Source organism: Athene cunicularia (assembly GCF_003259725.1).
Source record: "Athene cunicularia isolate RWA chromosome 14 unlocalized genomic scaffold, athCun1 chr14_part1, whole genome shotgun sequence".
NCBI lineage: Eukaryota > Metazoa > Chordata > Aves > Strigiformes > Strigidae > Athene > Athene cunicularia.
The window spans coordinates 15998879-16017341 of record NW_020799118.1 but is presented as its reverse complement, the minus strand read 5'-3'; the positions used below and the strand labels follow the sequence as shown (position 1 = coordinate 16017341).

General features: G+C 39.4%; 2 protein-coding genes and 1 long non-coding RNA gene across 3 annotated transcripts in view; 2 read left to right on the top strand and 1 right to left on the bottom strand.

Annotated features, from left to right (window-relative positions):
- Positions 1-7: 7 nt before the first annotated feature.
- EEF2KMT (eukaryotic elongation factor 2 lysine methyltransferase) lies at positions 8-7112 on the top strand (the record flags this gene model as incomplete). The annotated part of the gene is made up of 7 exons (XM_026859221.1): positions 8-70; positions 1303-1383; positions 1504-1605; positions 1793-1926; positions 2741-3048; positions 4400-4549; positions 5204-7112. Coding segments are annotated over 7 exons (939 nt in total), but the record flags the coding sequence as incomplete, so codon positions are not given.
- A 134-nt stretch (positions 7113-7246) lies between these two features.
- Positions 7247-18012, bottom strand: ALG1 (ALG1, chitobiosyldiphosphodolichol beta-mannosyltransferase). The gene is made up of 11 exons (XM_026858709.1): positions 17913-18012; positions 17327-17475; positions 16646-16735; positions 15887-15997; positions 14871-14992; positions 13412-13450; positions 12744-12803; positions 10797-10907; positions 9739-9853; positions 8907-8982; positions 7247-8575 (listed from the first exon to the last, which is right to left on the bottom strand). The coding sequence occupies exons 1-11, from the start codon at positions 17949-17951 to the stop codon at positions 8441-8443; spliced, it is 1047 nt and encodes a 348-aa protein (XP_026714510.1). The 5' UTR covers positions 17952-18012; the 3' UTR covers positions 7247-8440.
- The window catches only part of LOC113485520, a 20405-nt gene continuing 19853 nt past the window's right edge, over positions 17912-18463 (top strand). Inside the window, exon 1 of the long non-coding RNA XR_003399441.1 lies at positions 17912-18018. This is a non-coding gene — a long non-coding RNA (uncharacterized LOC113485520). The remainder of the gene's footprint in view (positions 18019-18463) is intronic.

Below are 18463 nucleotides of genomic sequence, written 5' to 3'. Positions count from 1 at the left end.
GTTTTAGGAACTGGAGCAAAACCTGCAGACTTCACCGGATTCCTCCCTCCTCGTGGATATCCTGCACAAGGTACCGTGGGCTTGGTGTACTTCACATTTGCTAGTAGCCGTGGTTAATGATCACGCCAGTAACTGTTAGTTACCGCATGGGAACAGTTGCGAGGTCAAGCAAAAAGAACAAGCTTCGACCTCCAAATCTCAGAAAATAAGTAGAACGTCCTGGACCACACAGACAATGTCTGGAATTGTTCTGAGGATGAATTATTTGACAACTTGGCGAAGCAAAAATTTGCTTGCTTAACTTGGCAATGAAACTAGCTTCTGAGTGTCCTTACAGTGAACTGCCTTCGCTATAACACTAAAAAACACACCTGGGTCAAAAAGACCCCCGCCCTGGTTAAGACCCTTCCCCTGAGCATTGCATATTATTAGAAATATCAGGTAAGCAATGAACACTAACCAATTAGTATCTAATAGGCATGTTATGGAAAAGTACTAACTTGATTTTTGTGTATTAAAGGAGCATGAAAACCTGCTGTTGGGGTGCTTGATTTGTGGAAAAGTCCACCAAGCACCCAGGCCTGAATAAATACAGCATCTCTCCTGAGCGTGTTAAGATCGGGTTATTGCACACTGGGCACTTTCAGGTCCCTGGGTGACTTGGTGTCACAGCAGTGCCCGGGCAGCAGGCCCAAACCGCTCTGAATGTGTGATGCCGACCTGTGGGATCAGAGCAATTGCTGTTTTTTCCTCATAATTACAAAGATAAGAGACCTGCTGTCACAGTTTTTCATTGGGCCCAGCAGAACAGTAAATTTCCTTCTCCTTCTGTTATTTAGCTGTTCTTAGCATCAAAATTAAGACATATGTGCCTAAGCACGGGTGTTTCTAATGCCACAAGCAAGCCAGCCCACCTGGCCCTGTGTCTCGGTACTCTGATGGTCAAGAAGGTGATCACTGTGGTGATGCATCAGCCCTTATGGTGCTTTAACTCTACACGTGGATGGGAAACTGCAAATAAGGTGGCAAACCAAAGAGAAGAGAAAAATCAAAAGAAGGAGGAGAGCAAATTGGATTCTTTTTCCGCTCTGTTTTGTTAGATCTGTAAACTAACCGACTGATTAGAAAACACCAGATTTCATTTTCTGGCTCAGCATCACTTCTTTTAGCTACAGACTGAATTGCAATGCATTTCATGACACACAGAGCCAACTAATGACTCCCTGGCCTTTCTCTGGCCCGTTACTGCCTCTCAGAAAAGCTTCACTTGGTATCTGGTTTTAATTGCTGTTCTGGTTTCAGACCATCCTCCACCCTTTGTGTGTAAAATATCCCCCTTCCGCCAAGTACAGAAGATGCTTTCTAACTGAACTCATCAAAAAGGTAGTGCTTACTTTTTTTTTTTTTTTTTTTCTTGAAGATAATGTCCAGTGTAAAATATTATGGCCACCAATGTATTAAAATGGGACTTCATGTGTTCCTGCCCTGTTCTCTTTCACACAGCATGAATCCACAGCAGCTGAGCCCCTGGATGAATTGTACGATACACTGGCGGATATTTTAAATGAAGAAGAATCTACTCATTGTTACAAAACCTACTTACTAGTAAGAACTAATGCTTTGTTATTATAAATCACTTTTATTTACCTGAATTAAGCAATAATTGGCTTTAAAAACAGCTCCCTAGAAAACCAGAGTGCTTCCTACATTTTTCCAGGCACTAATCTTGATTGTAAACTGTAAAACCTGTTGTCTGTGCTGATCCATCTTTGCTTTCTTGTGTCTCCTCCAGCCCAGGGGAGAATGCGTTACCCTTTCCGAGAACGTAGCAATTATCTCTGGAGGAACCACAGGGCTCGTCACGTGGGACGCTGCTGTTCATCTCGCTGAATGGGCAATGGACACTTCTGAGGTTTTTACTAACAGGTAAAGACAGCAGCACAGATGGAAAGATATTTTCATTCATGTTGTGAGCTATACAACTGTAATTTAATAATATTTACCCCACAGATAACTGAAATGAATACACCTTTTTGTTACTGGATAACTGGTGCTCTCACTGTTCTTGCAACAGTCAAACTTTAATCCAGGAGGGGACCTTTTAAGACAGTTTTTAAAATCAAAACCATTTACAGCATGCAGTCAGATATGCTCCGTTAAGTAAGCTGTTAAATTCCAGCTACTGCACTGTCTAGCCAGTAACTTCAACTAGTGCACTTCATGGTGGGATTCTTCTCACCTAACTTTAGATGGTGGATGTGCAGGTGTGCACATCTGATCTCATTGTCTCAACTTTGTTTATATAAGCACTTGAGAGGAACAAGCACTTCTGAGGAAAGGTTCAGCTAAATTAATTTAATCAGCCCCCCAAGGAAAGGAACTGTGATGCCGAAGTATCTTTCCACTGACTATGAAAAGATTTGGTCAACCAGTTCACATGGAGACAACTGTGCTGCAGGGGGACTAGAAACAGGCGGGAAGTTTTATCATCCCCGCAGTGGAAATGCATTCTATATGCAAAAGCAGTATTTAAAGTAATTAATTTTTATGCTTACAATTGCATCTTCAGTGTTTACCAACTCTCCCAGTTGAGACAAAGATTTAAGTTGTAGATGATTTATTAAAAAATTATTGAAATAATCTGAAACTGACTTTACATTTAGATATACTCAGAATGTTTTGATTTTCTAAGTCAATTTAGAGTCCTAATAAGTACTTCTTTTACTCCATCACCCTTCAGGACAGTCTTGGAATTAGGAAGTGGGATCGGCTTCACTGGAATTGCAATCTGTAAAACCTGCAATCCCAAAACATACATATTTAGTGACTACCACCCCTGTGTTCTCAAACAGCTGACAGAAAACATCCATTTGAATGGCTTTGTCTTGGAGCCTGAAGCCACCCAGCGTACCCCAGCAGAGTCCCAAGGCCAGGAGGCAGAAGCAGCAAATTACCAAAACCCAAAACTAATTGTTGCAGAACTTGACTGGGGTTCAGTTACAGAAAAACAACTGTTGGATCTTCAACCTGATGTCATCATTGCAGCAGGTACTTCACAAGGTGTGCAGTCATGCAGGAATAACCAGGTTAGAGAGATAAATGCAAAAGTAGTTGTGTGCAGGACTCATTCACAACCCTACTTCAGTTACTGTATCTGGAAGGGTGTGACATCTGGTTCATTTCACCATTTTGTCTTTTTCAGATATTCAGCAGCTGCGCACATAATGCCAAAAAGTAAATTATTTTTTCCCTTCAGCGTTTTAAAAAAAAAAATAAATCTATCAACAGAAGATGATATATCTGTGGCTCTTAAGAGCCACATCAATAACAGGCCTTCTTGGCATTCTCTTGAGGGATAACATATCAAAAGAAAAAAAAAGCACAAACCACAAACCTTTTCCAGAACTTGCCTATCTGTAAATCTGGGGGGTTTGTAGAATAAATCTGATGTATAAATCTACGTATAAAAAAAAATCTAATAATGGAAATCTAGCAATAGTAAAATGTCTTAGCTGTAGCTACAGGATTTTACTCCCCGATTTGGGGCTTTGCAAAGCAAAAATTACTTAAGAATGTAGGTTAAAAAATGACCAAATATACTGCCTTTGTCATCAGAGTATCACATGATACATTAAATATGTGAATCCTGTAAGTCACCATTATGTATGTTACCTAATGCCAACCACAGTGTTCAGAGAATGCACAAACCAGCCCAAGCTGGACTCAAAACAAGGCAACTCAAAACTGAAGGTGATTTATCTGTATCTCTCTTCTATTTGCTGTTACTAGTTACTGCAGGACATTCCCTTATGATGGTGCACCAAGAGTAACTGGGCTGTCATTGGTACATGTATATGCCTCGACATTTCTGTGTAGTAAACAACCTCTTGAATATCAGTCCTGAACACGAGACTGGTGCGTTTCAGCGTAGCAAGGCTGACATTTTGTACCCCTTAATCAGTTTTACCTTTCGTCACTATTTCTGCTCTCAAGGAAATTATTCAAGATGAAAACTGCTGCAGTTCAAATCAAGTCTTTTGCAATCAGCTTCTAAAATAGATTTTGAACAATGCAGTTTCAGTCTGCCAAGTACAGTCGCCAGAGAGTACCAACACTTGGATGTTTTTGCTGTCTGCCTTAAAATGGGCTTAAATACAGTATCTGACAATCCATTTACAAAAAGGAGCACTGATTTCTTAGTGATTTTGGACTGATATTAGAGATGAGGGCAACTTGACACAGCACATAAAATAGAGGTATTTTCTAAGATCTTTTCCTGGGAGTTTTTAACCTCTGAATAGAAAAATATTCTCCTGCAAGGTGAAAATTTTTTTTGTAGTTTTCATTCTGCTTTTTGCTCACTTCTCAATAAATACTGAATGTTTTCCTTTTTCCACAGATGTGGTATATGATCCAGAGATAATTTTAGCCCTTGTTGGTATGCTTCAAAAACTCTCCGCTTTCAGAGCAGATAGGAAAGTTCCTGAGGTCTACATTGCTTTCACCATTCGTAATCCGGACACGTATCACTTGTTCCAGGCTGAACTTGGTAGGTGCCTTTTTCATGAAGCGTATCAGTAATTTTGGCCTCTTTTCCCATTATTTCATCTGTAGTAGAGAAGAACAGGAGCATTTTCTGGTGGTGGGTATTGTCCAATAGTGAGATTCTTATCTAGAGCTGGATTTAAGAGCAGTAACTTTCCCACATGGATTTGATCAGGAGATTGGAATGTAGCTTTTTGCTACATCCTGTCTATCACAACTCACGTCTGTTAGCGCCAGCTTGAAATGCAAGTGTAGTGGCAACAGAAAACTAAAAAAGGGTTAAGCTTAAAGAAGGAAAACCATATGTGCTGCACTGTCACAGTGGTAACATTCAAGATGCAGCCTAAAACGTTTTAACTGTTCTTTGAGGGTTAAGAAACCTTAAAGTAAATTGGGGAGGGATTTTTGGATTTCTTTTCATGTACTCTTCACAAGCCTGCAGTTTTGCAGTCTCCTGGCTGTACAGTCTACAGCAATTGGTTAATTCACAAAATTATGCTGAGTGCATAGCAGCAGCATTACTGTTAATTTTTAAACATATATATTCATGAGCATTTGCCTGTAGCTTGCTTTAACAGTGTGCTAAAGAACTTGACATGCAGCTTTTATTCTTCCCTTTATTAAGCAGAAATATTATTCCCGGTGTTTCTCTTTACAGATAAAGTTGGGATCAGATGGCAGATTATTCCATCTCACAGCAACAGTATTTTTCTCCATGACATGCAGCCAAATGTAACTATTTTTCAGCTATTTATATAGACTTGGCAAATATAATGTAACCAGAATTTTCAGACCAAGGGGAAGTATCTTCTCCATATAACATATAATGTACATGAGGGACTGAGGATACAACTCTGACATCAGTCCAGGCATAAAGTGAGTTCTGTTTCTTCCTGTAATTGTCAGCATGTATGCAAGCAAGATGCTACCCCTGAAAAGCAACAGGGGAAAAAGAAAAGCCCTAAATCATACTGCACTTCAATTCTGTAGAAAGCAACAGAATTGAACTGTATTTTTTTTTTCCCATGTTTTGATTTGTAAATAGTGGGAGGCACATCTGCAGGCTGCACTGACAGGGGAGCAAAATGATGTTTCATTGTAATAAATATTTTTACTATTAAATCCAGCTGTAATTGTCTACTTTTTATACTTGTCTGTATATACCTGCAGTATGGGTCCTCTTAATACCCCTGTTACCAAAACAGGATAAAAGAACCTATTGACACCATGTGATGTAGATGAGCAGACACTCCTTTATTAACAGCTGGGTGCACAGGGGAGTCACCAGCAGCGCACACCTCACTCCTGTAGCATGCTGATTACATACGGTACAGTCGGACATATTAATCACTTTCTCATACATACAGGAGTTAACTCCTTTAACTCAGTTTCTTATTCCCACCTCTTCCCGGTCACATGCACTTGAGTCCTGAAATGAGTCGGGGGCTGCTTTTGTGACCACCATGGACTGCTGACCTAAAAGAAACACCCTCCACTGCCCTTGAGGCAAGGATTTTTGGCTTGCACTGTGATTTTAACATGCTTCAAGGCCCTTTCACAATGTAACTGTTAGAACACCTGGTCTACAGGGCAATAAATCATCCTGACTGAACAGTCTAACAATGGTACCTCATCACGAGTCATTCTTTGTATAGAAATCTGGTTAATGATTATCACTAGTCTACTTGGCCTCAGGCTGGGAATTCACAAAGAACTCTGTAGCAGCACGTGTTACTCTGTATCATTCCTTATTTAAATCCAAACCATCAAAAATCATTAAAATCAGCTCAAATCAATACCAAATCAGTAACACCCCCAGTCAATGTAGCATATAGTGTCACAAGCTTACACGGTGCTGCAAGAGGTCAAGAGACGCTGCTGTAACTAAGGTTCATCTTTACTCCCCCATAAGGGCTGTCACAACTAGCTCTTGGGAAGCAGCCTCTCAGACTGGCCAGAAAATGGAAAAAGAAATCACACTCTGTAGCAATGCCCTAGATATATTGTGTGAGGAAGAATGGAGCTCACCTTCTCTGAAACTTTTTGTAATCCATTAATCATTTTCCTGTTGGACAGAAAAACAAATATGCTGCTCTTTCTCCACTTCTGACTTCCTTTTCTGTACCTTGTTTTAAAAGCTACTTAAAAGATGAACACAGACTTTAGCTGCCTCCTTCTGTAGTAATGGAGAGAAAATGGATGATAGGTAATTTGAAACTTGAATAATCACTTTACTCTCTAAGCCAAAGGAGGCCATGACTGCTACTATGAAGTTGGATGTGCAGAAGTAACTCCTCAAGAAGAATTCAAAGGTACTATTTGTAAGTACATGCTAGCAGCCCAAAAAAGAGCTCCTTTATCTCCCCTTACAGAAAATTTTTCAAGTCACTCAGATATTCTGTACAGATGGCTCATTTTGGATCTAAAAAATTTTTACAGGAAGATGAAACCTCTCTCAAGCTTTCAGCACACCTGTTCAAAGAAGTGCCTAATTCAACCGTGTGTACATCAAGGGCTAAAGGGGAATGGCCAAACCACCAGACAGGATTTTGCTTGACAACAGTAGGGGGAAAAAAAAAAAAATAAAATCACCAAATAAATCTTGATGGATCATTCTTCCAACTAGTGAAATTGCCAAACTCCTGCAGTAAGCAATCTTATTTTCAACTTCTCACCAGTGGAACAAAATCATTGTCAACAGTCTTTTTTCACAAGAGTTTACTGTAACCACGGTGCAGAAGGGGAAAGGCAATATTAGCAAATGGCTGTCAAGACTAAGTGGGTTCATAAACGCTGGTACAGAACCCATTGTAATCATCTGCCACCACTGAACGAGGAACCCCAAAGAGCAGTAACCACATGATAAAACCAAGCATTTATTCCTTAAACGACTGACATCTATTTTATAATCAAAAAAGTGATAAAAAAAGCATCTTGTAAGCATTAGGTCTGTACATGAATACTGATATTAACAATCAAAAGATGAAGGGGTATACCTGAGTGAGCACTCAGAAAGCGAGGTGCCCTTTTATCAAGTCGCATACTTCAATAATATGTTTTGGTTTGACTTCTATTCATCTGTTCAAAAAGGGACAGATTTTATGTTCTTTCTCAAGGTAAATGGGCATGTTCACTTCAGTGTACAAGGACAACACTCACTGAAAGGTCTATTTTCCTCTAAGAGCTCAATCAAGCTGTCACATACCAGTGGCTGTGCTTTCACATTCTTGCACACACTGTAAAAAGGAAAACTTTGAAACAAAATTGTTCTGTCTCAAAATTATGCAAGGATACTCAGCACTTGTCTAGGGAAAACTGACCAAGATATTAACTGGTAGAAAAAAATTAAAATCCCACTGTATTCTCAGTTCAAATAAAACAATTCCCATAGAAGGCATCCCCCATTTGTAAGAAAACATACCCAAATCACCTACTAAAGTGCTTACTGTACAATAGGTGTAACTGGTGATAGTTTACACATGCATTCAAATATCTTCACCAAAGTGACCTTTAAGCAGCACAGGTAACAGATTTTGCATATGAGTTCCTGGAGTAACTAAACATCCCTCTCACTTTCTAAAGATTCATCCCAAGTGGTAAGGAAGGAAAGGCAGTCCAGATGGCAAGCCTCAAGCTCTCCAGCACAGGAACCATCTCTTCCCTCAAGATTTACACTGTTAGCGCACAACAAATAGCCTTGGCTGCACCTTCAGCACTATTCTTACTCACAGGAGAATCTCAAATTATAAAGGGAGAGGTGTGTCCAAACACTTGTTCCAAGATTAAGTAGTTACAAACTGCAACTATAGACAAAGTGTTTATTCACTATTTATCAAATCTCTGCAGCTCCAGGAATGCATTGGCTTTTTTGACACCCTCCTCCCCCCACAAAAAGTCATTCATTCTGCCCAAACAAAGGAAGAACAGTCTGGTCCCAACTCTCATCCCAGCGCAGCTGCTTGGATGCACGAAGGTTTTTTCTGAAGTTGTGAAGTTTGCCCTCCAGTGTAGGAAATCCCAAGAAAAGCATCTGTAAGTTAAAAATGAAAAACAGAAAAATACCATCATGTTACATTTTAGGTTCATTCTAACCTCCCCATTGTTAACCCTCAACTACACTGCTGCAGTAAGGGAGCAGGCTTAGGTCTGGACCTATAAATAGTGAACAATGACAAATTTTAAATGTTCTTGTGAGCTTCAGATTCATATTTAAATAGAAGCGAGGCAAATAATATTCATCAGCCAAAACAGTATCTTCTGAGAAAGCAAAATACATGGATGACAGACATAAAAAGGTGGCTCACATAGTAGCACCTTTGCAGTTATAGCTAGTGGAAAAGAAAAATCAGTCAAGCCTTTACCTTTAGTTGTTCTGCAAGTTCATTTGAGTCCCTAAATATCAGACCATTTTCATCGTGTTTCACAAGTTCATGTAAACTGTGATCAAAAGTAACAGAAGAAAACGTGAGACAAAAAGCTGCAAGAAGGACATACACATTTAAAAACTTGCAGTGACACCCGAAAAGATCACACTAGGATGTCTGTTACATAATGATCCTGGATGTCTAGCTACGAGCTTCATACCTGACAAACCAGAATGAATGTGGCAGTTTTTAAACATTTAAGTGTAAAGATTTTTTCTCCCTTCTATGTCAAGACTATTTATATCTACCATTACAGTGCAAAAGGGCCCTCACTCCAGCTTTGTGCCACTCATCTGCACATACATTAAAAATCAGGGCAATAATCTACTTTAAAATTACCCCACAAGGAAAATCTGTCCATGAGGCAGTTCATGAGCTCTCCAGAGAGCATTTATCTTTCTTTATAAAAGCTACTGTCTCCCCAAAGGACCATAAATTTCAAGACTGATGACGCATACACTCACCCCTTCACAGAACAGACACGTCCATGCAGATAAAATGAAGTATATGGAAACAAAGGATCACAGGGTAGTTATTTTTTAAGGCAAGTGGTTGCATTAAAAGCTCCCAACTTTGTAGAAACTAGTGTTAATTTTTTGACTTACTGTAAAGCCACCTTGATTTCTAACCTATCATATTGAATTTTTAAAAGTTACTATGGAATACTACTGGAATCTCATTTGGTGCATGTGGTAGCTGAACTCTTTCTTTTTAAGAATAATGTTTTATATGATCCACTTAAACTGTAACAGAATAAACAAGCTCTTACCATTCAAAATATACTGCACACACAGGTAAACTGCAGCCAAACATATCCACCACCTTCATGGGCAAATCCAAACCACTAGATGATTTATGGAGACACACTCCCAGGTCTGCTGAGCCTGAAAAGCAAACGGAACAGACAAGAGGCTGAATTCTCTCAATGCAGCACCTCAAGTCTTACTGTAAACCTTTCTATTTATGTACTACTTTGGGTGATACAAGCTAAACATGAGCAACCTTGAACACCATCCAGACTGACTCAATTTTAAGCACTCGGGGCAGGGGCGGGAAGCACAATATATTTTGTAACCAAAATTAGTCAGGCTTTAGAAACATACCAGGCAAGTGCAGATTAAAATAAAGGGAATTTTAGAATTTCATTTATCTTAAAAGAGCCTTTCTGCCTCTTAATCTACTAAGAATGGGTAAATGCACAGGAAAACTCCATCACAATCCAGACAGGCTATGCTGCGTGGCTCACTAGCGACCTCTTCCTGTTCAAGTGATTTCAAAACAGAGAAATTACAGTGTGATTTTACAGACATTAGTTAAAAAGTACCAAATAAACACAGTGTTTTACAGCCATATAAACTGGCAGGCTCTAACCCCGCAGAATGTAGATCAAGTTGAATCATGTACTTTATTAAGCTTACTCACACTTTATGTTATTACCATAAACACACTGAGGGAATACTATTCCAGGGACATTTTAATTTAGAATTTCAGCTACTTTTGGTTGCTCAGCCAAAAACTTTGATTTCATTTACTGAAGTGACCCTGAAACTGCACAGGCACCCTGTACTTCAGCATAGTTAGAAGAAACAAAGAGTACAAAGAACAGGCTAAAACAGCAATACAGGTACTATGCCTAATTGTAGTTAAGAGAAATTTAGCAGTTTTGCTGGCATGAGCCAAAACCACAAATATACTGTCATTAACCAGCAACTTCATTTGCTTATTATATTCTGCCAGCTTCTGTGCAAAATCTGTTGTCAGCTCTCTGCAACTGTGCTAAATTCTTCTTCACACATTCTGAAGCCTATTTCATAATCCACTGTTTACCAAGCAGAAGAGGGTAATCCTCAGCTTCAAGCCACGGTGTACAGATCTGGATATGCTTAAAGTGCAGTTTATTTATCAGTCCATTGTAGTAGTCTTTTAGAGGTCCTTTACCTGTTTTAAAAAAAAACCCCAAATATATAATAGTTTATCACAATGACTGAAAATACTGTGGCCTGTGCATCTTACTGTACAGCTGACAAACTCCTGTTGTACCAGATATCACACACAATCCCCAAAAAGGTATGTAAAAGACTAAGTCCCCTCGAAAACAATGTGAACCTAGACCTCTCTCACTCAGGATTTAGAATAATGTGCCATCAATACAGAAGCACTTTGTTTGGAAAGGGCCTTTAAGATCATCAAGTCCAATCATTAACCTAATACTGCCAAGCCCACCACTAAACCATGTCCCTGAGCACCACACCTACACATTTTTAAAATACTTCCAGGGATGGTGACTCAACAACTTTCCTGGACAGCCTGTTCCTGTGCTTGACAACCCTTTCAGTGAATAAATTTTTCCCAATATCCAGTCTAAACCTCCCCTGGTGCAATTTGAGGCTGTTTCTCATCCTATCACTTGTTACTTGGGAGAAGAGACCAACCCCCACCTCGCTACAACCTCCTTTCAGGTAGCTGTAGAGAGCCATAAGGTCTCCCCTCAGGCTCCTTTCTCCAGACTAAACACCCCCAGTTCCCCCAGCAGCTCCTCACAAGACTTGTGCTCCAGACCCTTCACCAGCTTCGGTGCCCTTCTCTGGACACACCCCAGCACCTCAATGTCTTCCTGTAGTGAGGGGCCCAAAACTGAACACAGTATTTAAGGTGCAGCCTCACCAGTGCCAAGTACAGGGGTAAGATCCCTTCCCTGTCCCTGCTGGCCACACTACTCCTGATACAAGCCAGAATGCCCTTGGCCTTCTTGCCCACCCGGGCACACTGCTGGCTCATATTCAGCCAGCTGTCAACCAACGTTCCCAGATCCTTTTCTGCTGGGCAGCTTTCCAGCCACTTGTCCCCAAGCCTGTCGTGTTGCAGGGGGTTGTTGTGACCCAGGTGCAGGATCCGGCACTGAGCCTTGTTGAACCTCATACAACTGGGGGCCTATCAATATCCCCCAGTCCTGACTGCGTTTTGCCTACAGCCATAAGATAACCAAATAACCAATGAAAAATTTAATCAGCACAACTGGCCTTTCAAAATCACACTAAGTTTTAGTTTGCTCTGTGTTGGTTTAGGCCCTGCTGGGACCGGAGACCACGTTGCCGTTGCCCCTCCCCCACCCTCAGCCGGTCAGGCTTGCAGTGAGGTACAAACCCTGGGTTAAAATAAGAAGAAATTTAATACAACAGTGTGATAAACATTCTGAACAACAACAGTAGTAATGATAACAACAATAAACAGTAATAACAATAAACAACACAGAAGATATACAGAGAAATACCGCAATGGATACAGACAGCCCTGAGCTTCCCTAGACAAAAGCCACAAAGGAAAAAAAAATTTCCCTCTGCAGCACTGGACCTGACCTCAGCATGGTATGAATAACATAGCTGAAGATCCCCTCCCCCTCTCTGCTGGGGAAACTTAACCCTATCCGAGCTGAACCAGGACATGCTCTTAGTGAGAAAGCTACCCAAGTAACACACATTCTGCCTACACAACTTTTTGGCAAAACTTAATCTCAATGCTGATCTTAAATTCTTTTGGATGTGGAGTAATGCACAGGTGTACTCGACGGAGAGGCTGAGAGCTTCTCCTCTTTAAAAATGTGCCATAATTACATGGCTGCAACAGTCCAACTATAAATCACTACTTCTATAACCAGACAAAAAGCCATGAACCCCTCCTCTCCACCATCCACAGAAGAGTCAGCAGAGAACAAAAGTGAAAATGAAATCTTCTATTATTAGCACTGAAAGAACTGTAACACCAATAAACTATTACCTGTTATCACACACACTAAAGATGGAAGCTTGATTCCCTCATTGATATACTGCTCATAATCTGGAGAAGATAAAAAACTGTTTAGAATTGACAAATACACAGATGCTTGGTTAAACAATGGTCACAGCATATTGTTTAGCTTCCTACTTCAAGTAATTTATTTACACGCATATACCTAGTAAAATTGCAGTAAATTTAGCAACATTAAAACTGACAAACTTCTACAGAAATAAATTATGGTCTGTTTAAAATGCACTGTTCACAAAGCATTTGTTCAACTACACCCTATCAACTCTTTAATCTATCAACTGCACAGGCATCTGCAGTTTCTAGAAACTGCAGATGCAAAGTCTCCAAAATAAGACAATGTGTATTCCCTCCTTTCCTACTGGTAGGTGCCTATGAAGAGCATATGTAACAGTTTAGAAAATTAAACTGCAATTTACAAGCTACTTAGAAATATAATTCTCCCTGACAACTACTCTAATTGAATACAGATATTACACTACTATAATTCAACTACTACTCTTAAACCACTGCTAATTAATCAAATACACCCGCACTTTCACTCAAATATGGGAGCACTGTTCTTTAATAAAATTCATCATAACTGTCCAGAATACAACCATTCCCCTTCAAATAGGTGAGATTATTTCCCTCATACCTACCTTCTAAAGCTTTTAAAAGGACTGAAAAGTCTTCATCCTCTGAAAGAAAAGGCTTTATTAGTATAATTCATATTTCTATAATTTATAGTGAATTATTGTCTTTAAGTATCAAAATTTTCCTCACCTTCCTCTACATGATTTAAGTATGGACCATGCTCTTCCTATTAAAAAATCTGCTGTAACTATTTTCATAAATAAAAGTCTATAACCACATACAGTCCTTATTTGCTCCCCTTATTGGCACCATGGCAGACAAACAAACCACAAATACTGAACATCCTCAAAGCTATCAAGTTAACATTTTCTAGTTTCTGAAGCTGAAGAATTAAGTGTAGAAACTGCCCTGTTAATTCAAAGGTATAGCCAACTGTGCCCACGGTTACTAGCAATGGATTTGTTTCCACTGTTCCCTTTTTCATACAGAGGAAAAAAAAGATACTTATGTAATACATATTATCAGAAATAAAGAGCAAATACTTTAGTTTCTTAATCTATTTTACACTACCATGCAAAATAGTATGTCTAGAATGAAAGTTAAAAAAAGAAGCTGGAAATCTCCTCTAATCATTCTTGAAACTGAGCAACTAGACTGTAGCTCTATAATTAAAATACAGCTTAAAAAAATCATTCATTTTTAGCCACTGAGATATACCGTATACAACTTGTCTTCAAATTCTTCCAGACAAATGAAGGGAAAATGTAACTGATGATGTAAATGTGCCTCTACAGGGTGTCAAGTGTGAGGAAGTGTAAACAGTCCTAGTTTTACCTTTTGTTAAACAGTGGTTAAGTATTAAAAATAAAACTGTTACAGTTACTGATTTGTTATTGAGTTGATGATTTTTGGTGATTTTGATAAGGAATGATTAGGACTAATCAATTAAATGGAATCTCAGAAAAATATCAGTTTTTATAAAAAATAGTGGTGTAATGTTTTAGGTCGTCACAGAGATGTTGTATTTAGTTTAAAGTAACCATACAAGCAGTTATGTTGCTAGACGAGGTACCACTGTTAACACTGTTTGGAGAGGATGATTTATTGCCCTGTAGAAGAGGTGTTCTAACGGTTGTATTGTGAAAGGGCCTCGAAGCATGTTAAAACTGCAACATGAGCCAAAGTCCTTGGGTCAAGGGCATTGTAGAGTGTTTGTTTTAGGTCAGCAGTCCGTGGTGGTCACAAAAGCTGCCCTCGACTCATTTCAGGACTCAAGTGCATGTGACCAGAAAGAGGTGGGAATAAGAAACTGAGTTAAAGGAGTTAATTCCTGTACGTATGAGAAAGTGATTAATATGTCCGACTGTACCCTATGTAATCGGCATGCTACACAAGTTAGGTGTGCGCTGCTGGTGAGATGACTCCCCTGTGCACCCAGCTGTTAATAAAGGAGGGTCTGCTTATCTATATCACATGGTGTCAATATTTTATCCAGTTTTAGTGACGAACTATTTGTTTCCAAACCTGTCCAGCTTGTGCTGCTGATGAGAAGAGCTGGCCGTCCTCTGGTCTTTATCACGTGTCCATTTTTTTCATCCACTTCTGTAAAAGCAGACCTCTCTGCCTTCCAACCGACAGACTCTGTACTACAGAAACAGGATTTTCTGAGTATGGACTACACAAACGCAGAAGGAAATACTGTGCTTAACTGGCATGAATTTCAAACACTTTGTTCAGATTTGCTGCTCTACTTCTCCAAAAACAAAGACATTACAATACTGAGCTGCAGAGATACCTGATCATGAGATAATTTTTCATCTTTTCTATTGCTACCAAGAGCCTAGTGATACTACTGCTACAGGCACGATCCCATCTTCTAACAAAGTGTTTTCCTTAATGAGCTGAGAAAATAGCCTCTCTTTCCAGCTCTGTCTCAAACACATAGTAGAGCATGGAGGCCAACAGTGCCTTTATTCAACTGAACTCAGAACCTATACATTCTGTGGTGGGCACTTCCAAAAAGAAGCTGGTGGCTTTCACTTGGTTTTCAAGCATTGATTTGACAGAGCAACTCCCTGTTAAATCTACTATAGGAGACACCCTGAACATAGTCAGGGAACATTTAACGCTTAAAAGCTCTCCATAGTAAGTGAAAGGAAGGGATGCTGTTAATGAAGCATCCAATCCCTGCCATCTAGTTCAGTGGGAATTAGACAACTGCTGAGTTCCACCCCAGAGACAATCTATTACAGATTGCCTCGGTACTTATACCAACTTCTTTAAAAATAAACACTTCATTATTTCCACACATCAAGCATTGTCTTAGCACAGTTCAATCATTTCACTCATTCTGGCCTCTCCTAGCGACAACTAAGCTAATTTGCACAGCATCAGCTGCCGGCTAAGAGCATACAGAAACCACCCTCCCTGCTGATTTTCAGTAACTTGTGATCCCGTGCAAAAGTATTTCTGATAACTAAGTGCAATAACTTTAAATCATTCAGTTAAGGACTATAACTGCATGCTTCACTTACACATACCGTGGTTTAAAAGCCTCATAGTCTTTGGCAAGTTTCATGTACAAACGATGTTGAAGTTCTAATGGTGTTTCCTTAAAATAAGAAGCTGGCTTGTCGTACATTGTTACTGCCCTGTAATGAAATAAATTCACAAGGTAAATAAAAGCCAGATGTAACAAAATGTGTATTGTAAAGCCACAGGCTACAACATAATGTAGAAAGTGATTAAGTAAATCAGTAGAGCAAAATAATTAATTTTTTGACTCTTACAACTTTCTGTATTCCTGAAGTTTGCTGGAATACACCAAGGTGGACGTATTAATCCTGTAACAAAGGAACCCTTCCTTCTGTGCAGATTCAAGGAGTGTAACACAACTGCGAAAACTGCAGACATCATTGTCCTGATTTTTAAACTTACTTCACAACCTTCCCTGAGCAACTTTGACCTTAAAGCCCTCTGACTGTAAAAGTTTGCAGGGCACAATAATTGCTAAAAAACACAGTGATGTCTGCCTAATTCCAATTCCATAGGCAGCTTTGTAGCAAACTTCCATAACATCTGGACTGCCACCTCCTAGCCAATGGGGTGTTAATTATGATGGGTAATGAAGGTCCACACTCCACTAGCTCATTACAAAACTGAGCTAATGTATTTCAGTGGTGATGGACGGGCCTGGGAAGTTGCTTTTGTGAGATTACCCTGGACTCAAAATAAGGGATATTTTCTTTCACTTTACTTTGCATATGCACGCACTAATTTGTCAGAGGTATATGACTTACTTTATGTTGCAATTCACCCACAGATCTTCTTTCATTGCATTAGTGACACACAAGTTGTAGTCAGACAAACGCCCAAAAAGCTTTTCATACCTGACAAAAATTAAATCTTAGTTAAAAACCATAGGCAGGCAATTGCATTAGCCAAACAGTAACTGCCAAACAGTGCCCATGCCTGAAAAAAAACCCAACTCTCCCCCAGCAAATGAAATTTAATTATCGGCTCCTTATACTGCAGCAGTATCAGTTTATGAGAAGGGATACTACATGATTCCCTTATACTTTAAGGTCCAAGAACATCAGACTTGAAAGCCTCTGAGGCCTTTATCTACACGTAACCAGTCAGATTCAGCAAGAAACGGACATTTAACGATGAGTTGGAGTGTAAAGCAGAACTAGAGAATAAAAAAACCCAGTACGTATAAAGAAATTCTAGTAACAAAATTGAAGTTTGCATATGCACAGAAAATCAACCTGCTTTCATCAATCGCCTTCCTACGTCTTTAACAAAGGCGTTTTACAGAAAGCACTTTCTGAAATAAAAAGCAGTTTAACAAAGCAAAATCCAGAAATTCTGCATGGAAACAGCCCTTCACTAATTATATTCTCCCCACTGGCTTCCATTCTTCTGAATTTTGCAAAGGTACATAATTTATAAAGAGGAAAAGAAATTACTGTACAAACCATTTTGCAATTTGTACTAGCAAGTGATTTCTTCCAAGATTCATACTCATTATAGTATATCCATAGTTGTGCCAATCAATTATCAGTTTGCTTCTCCAAAAGAGGCAGGCTATCCAGGCAACAGCTATACTAGGTAAGCCTGGAGGATTCTGTTCAATAAATAAAACAAATAAAAATAGCAGAAGACTGTGATCAAGTGACAAACACTAAGCAATTACCAGAGAAAAAAATCAGGATCTTAATGAACAGAGACACTTTTGTATTCACCAATTACAGAACTGCCAGTTTATCCTATGAAGATAGGTGGGCACTTCAACTTTACTGTTCAATCAGGATCAAAATTCTCCTCCAATAAACACACAAACATTCATGTTAAAATTTATTCTTTACTGCTATCCATGCCAATGAAATTCAAAAGCTCAACAGGAGGCACAAACATGAGTTGTTAACAGAAAAATCAAAGTTGATATAGGTTTACACCGTTTTTAGTTCTCAAATAATTAGAAAAATGTCTGAGACTGCTAAAAACGCCATGTAAGGTTGTACTACTTATTTTTATTAATATTAGTCCCAACACAAAACCTACCTGAAGAAGAATATAGGATGGCTGATCTATCTTCAGCATTGTATACAGTAATTGTATTGTCTGCGCAATGACTTTTATGACATATTGGAAAAGCTTTGGGCCAACTGTAAAACGACAGAAAACCTGGTAAGAATATTACAGCGCTCCAGAAATGTGCACTTCACAGAGAATCAGCCACCTCTGCAGAGAAAGGTTTAAAATAACGGTGTGCCATAAAAATGGAAACCTGTTTTTAAACAAATACCTCACAATCCCTACAAATTCCTATTCTGTGTTTTGTACAGGGAAAAAAAAAATGGGGTAGATAAACATACACGCAAGGTAAAAATAAAAAAGAAACAATTTTTTTTTAAATGTCCTTGCTTCAGCCTGAATCAGAACTACATTAATGTGGTCCAATACCGCAGAGACAAGTGCCTAAAGCCCCTAGAGGCACCGAGGATGTGCAGCCTCTGCGTGCGGCTGGGCTGAGCGAGGCTCGAACCCCCGGCAGTGGCTTTTTCCCACTAAACCTCGCTTCCCCTCTGTCCTCCGCTCCCCCCGAACACAAA

Excerpts from the sequence above, each read along its gene's own strand:
- ALG1 (XM_026858709.1), bottom strand. The coding sequence starts at position 17,951 with ATGCTGAAGATAGATCAGCCATCCTATATTCTTCTTCAG. Across the intron at positions 15,998-16,645 it reads TGGGTGAATTGCAACATAAA|GGCAGTAACAATGTACGACA; the intron begins GTAAGTCATATA and ends ATTTCATTACAG. Across the intron at positions 8,983-9,738 it reads TGTGCAGTATATTTTGAATG|TTTACATGAACTTGTGAAAC; the intron begins GTAAGAGCTTGT and ends TTTTGATCACAG.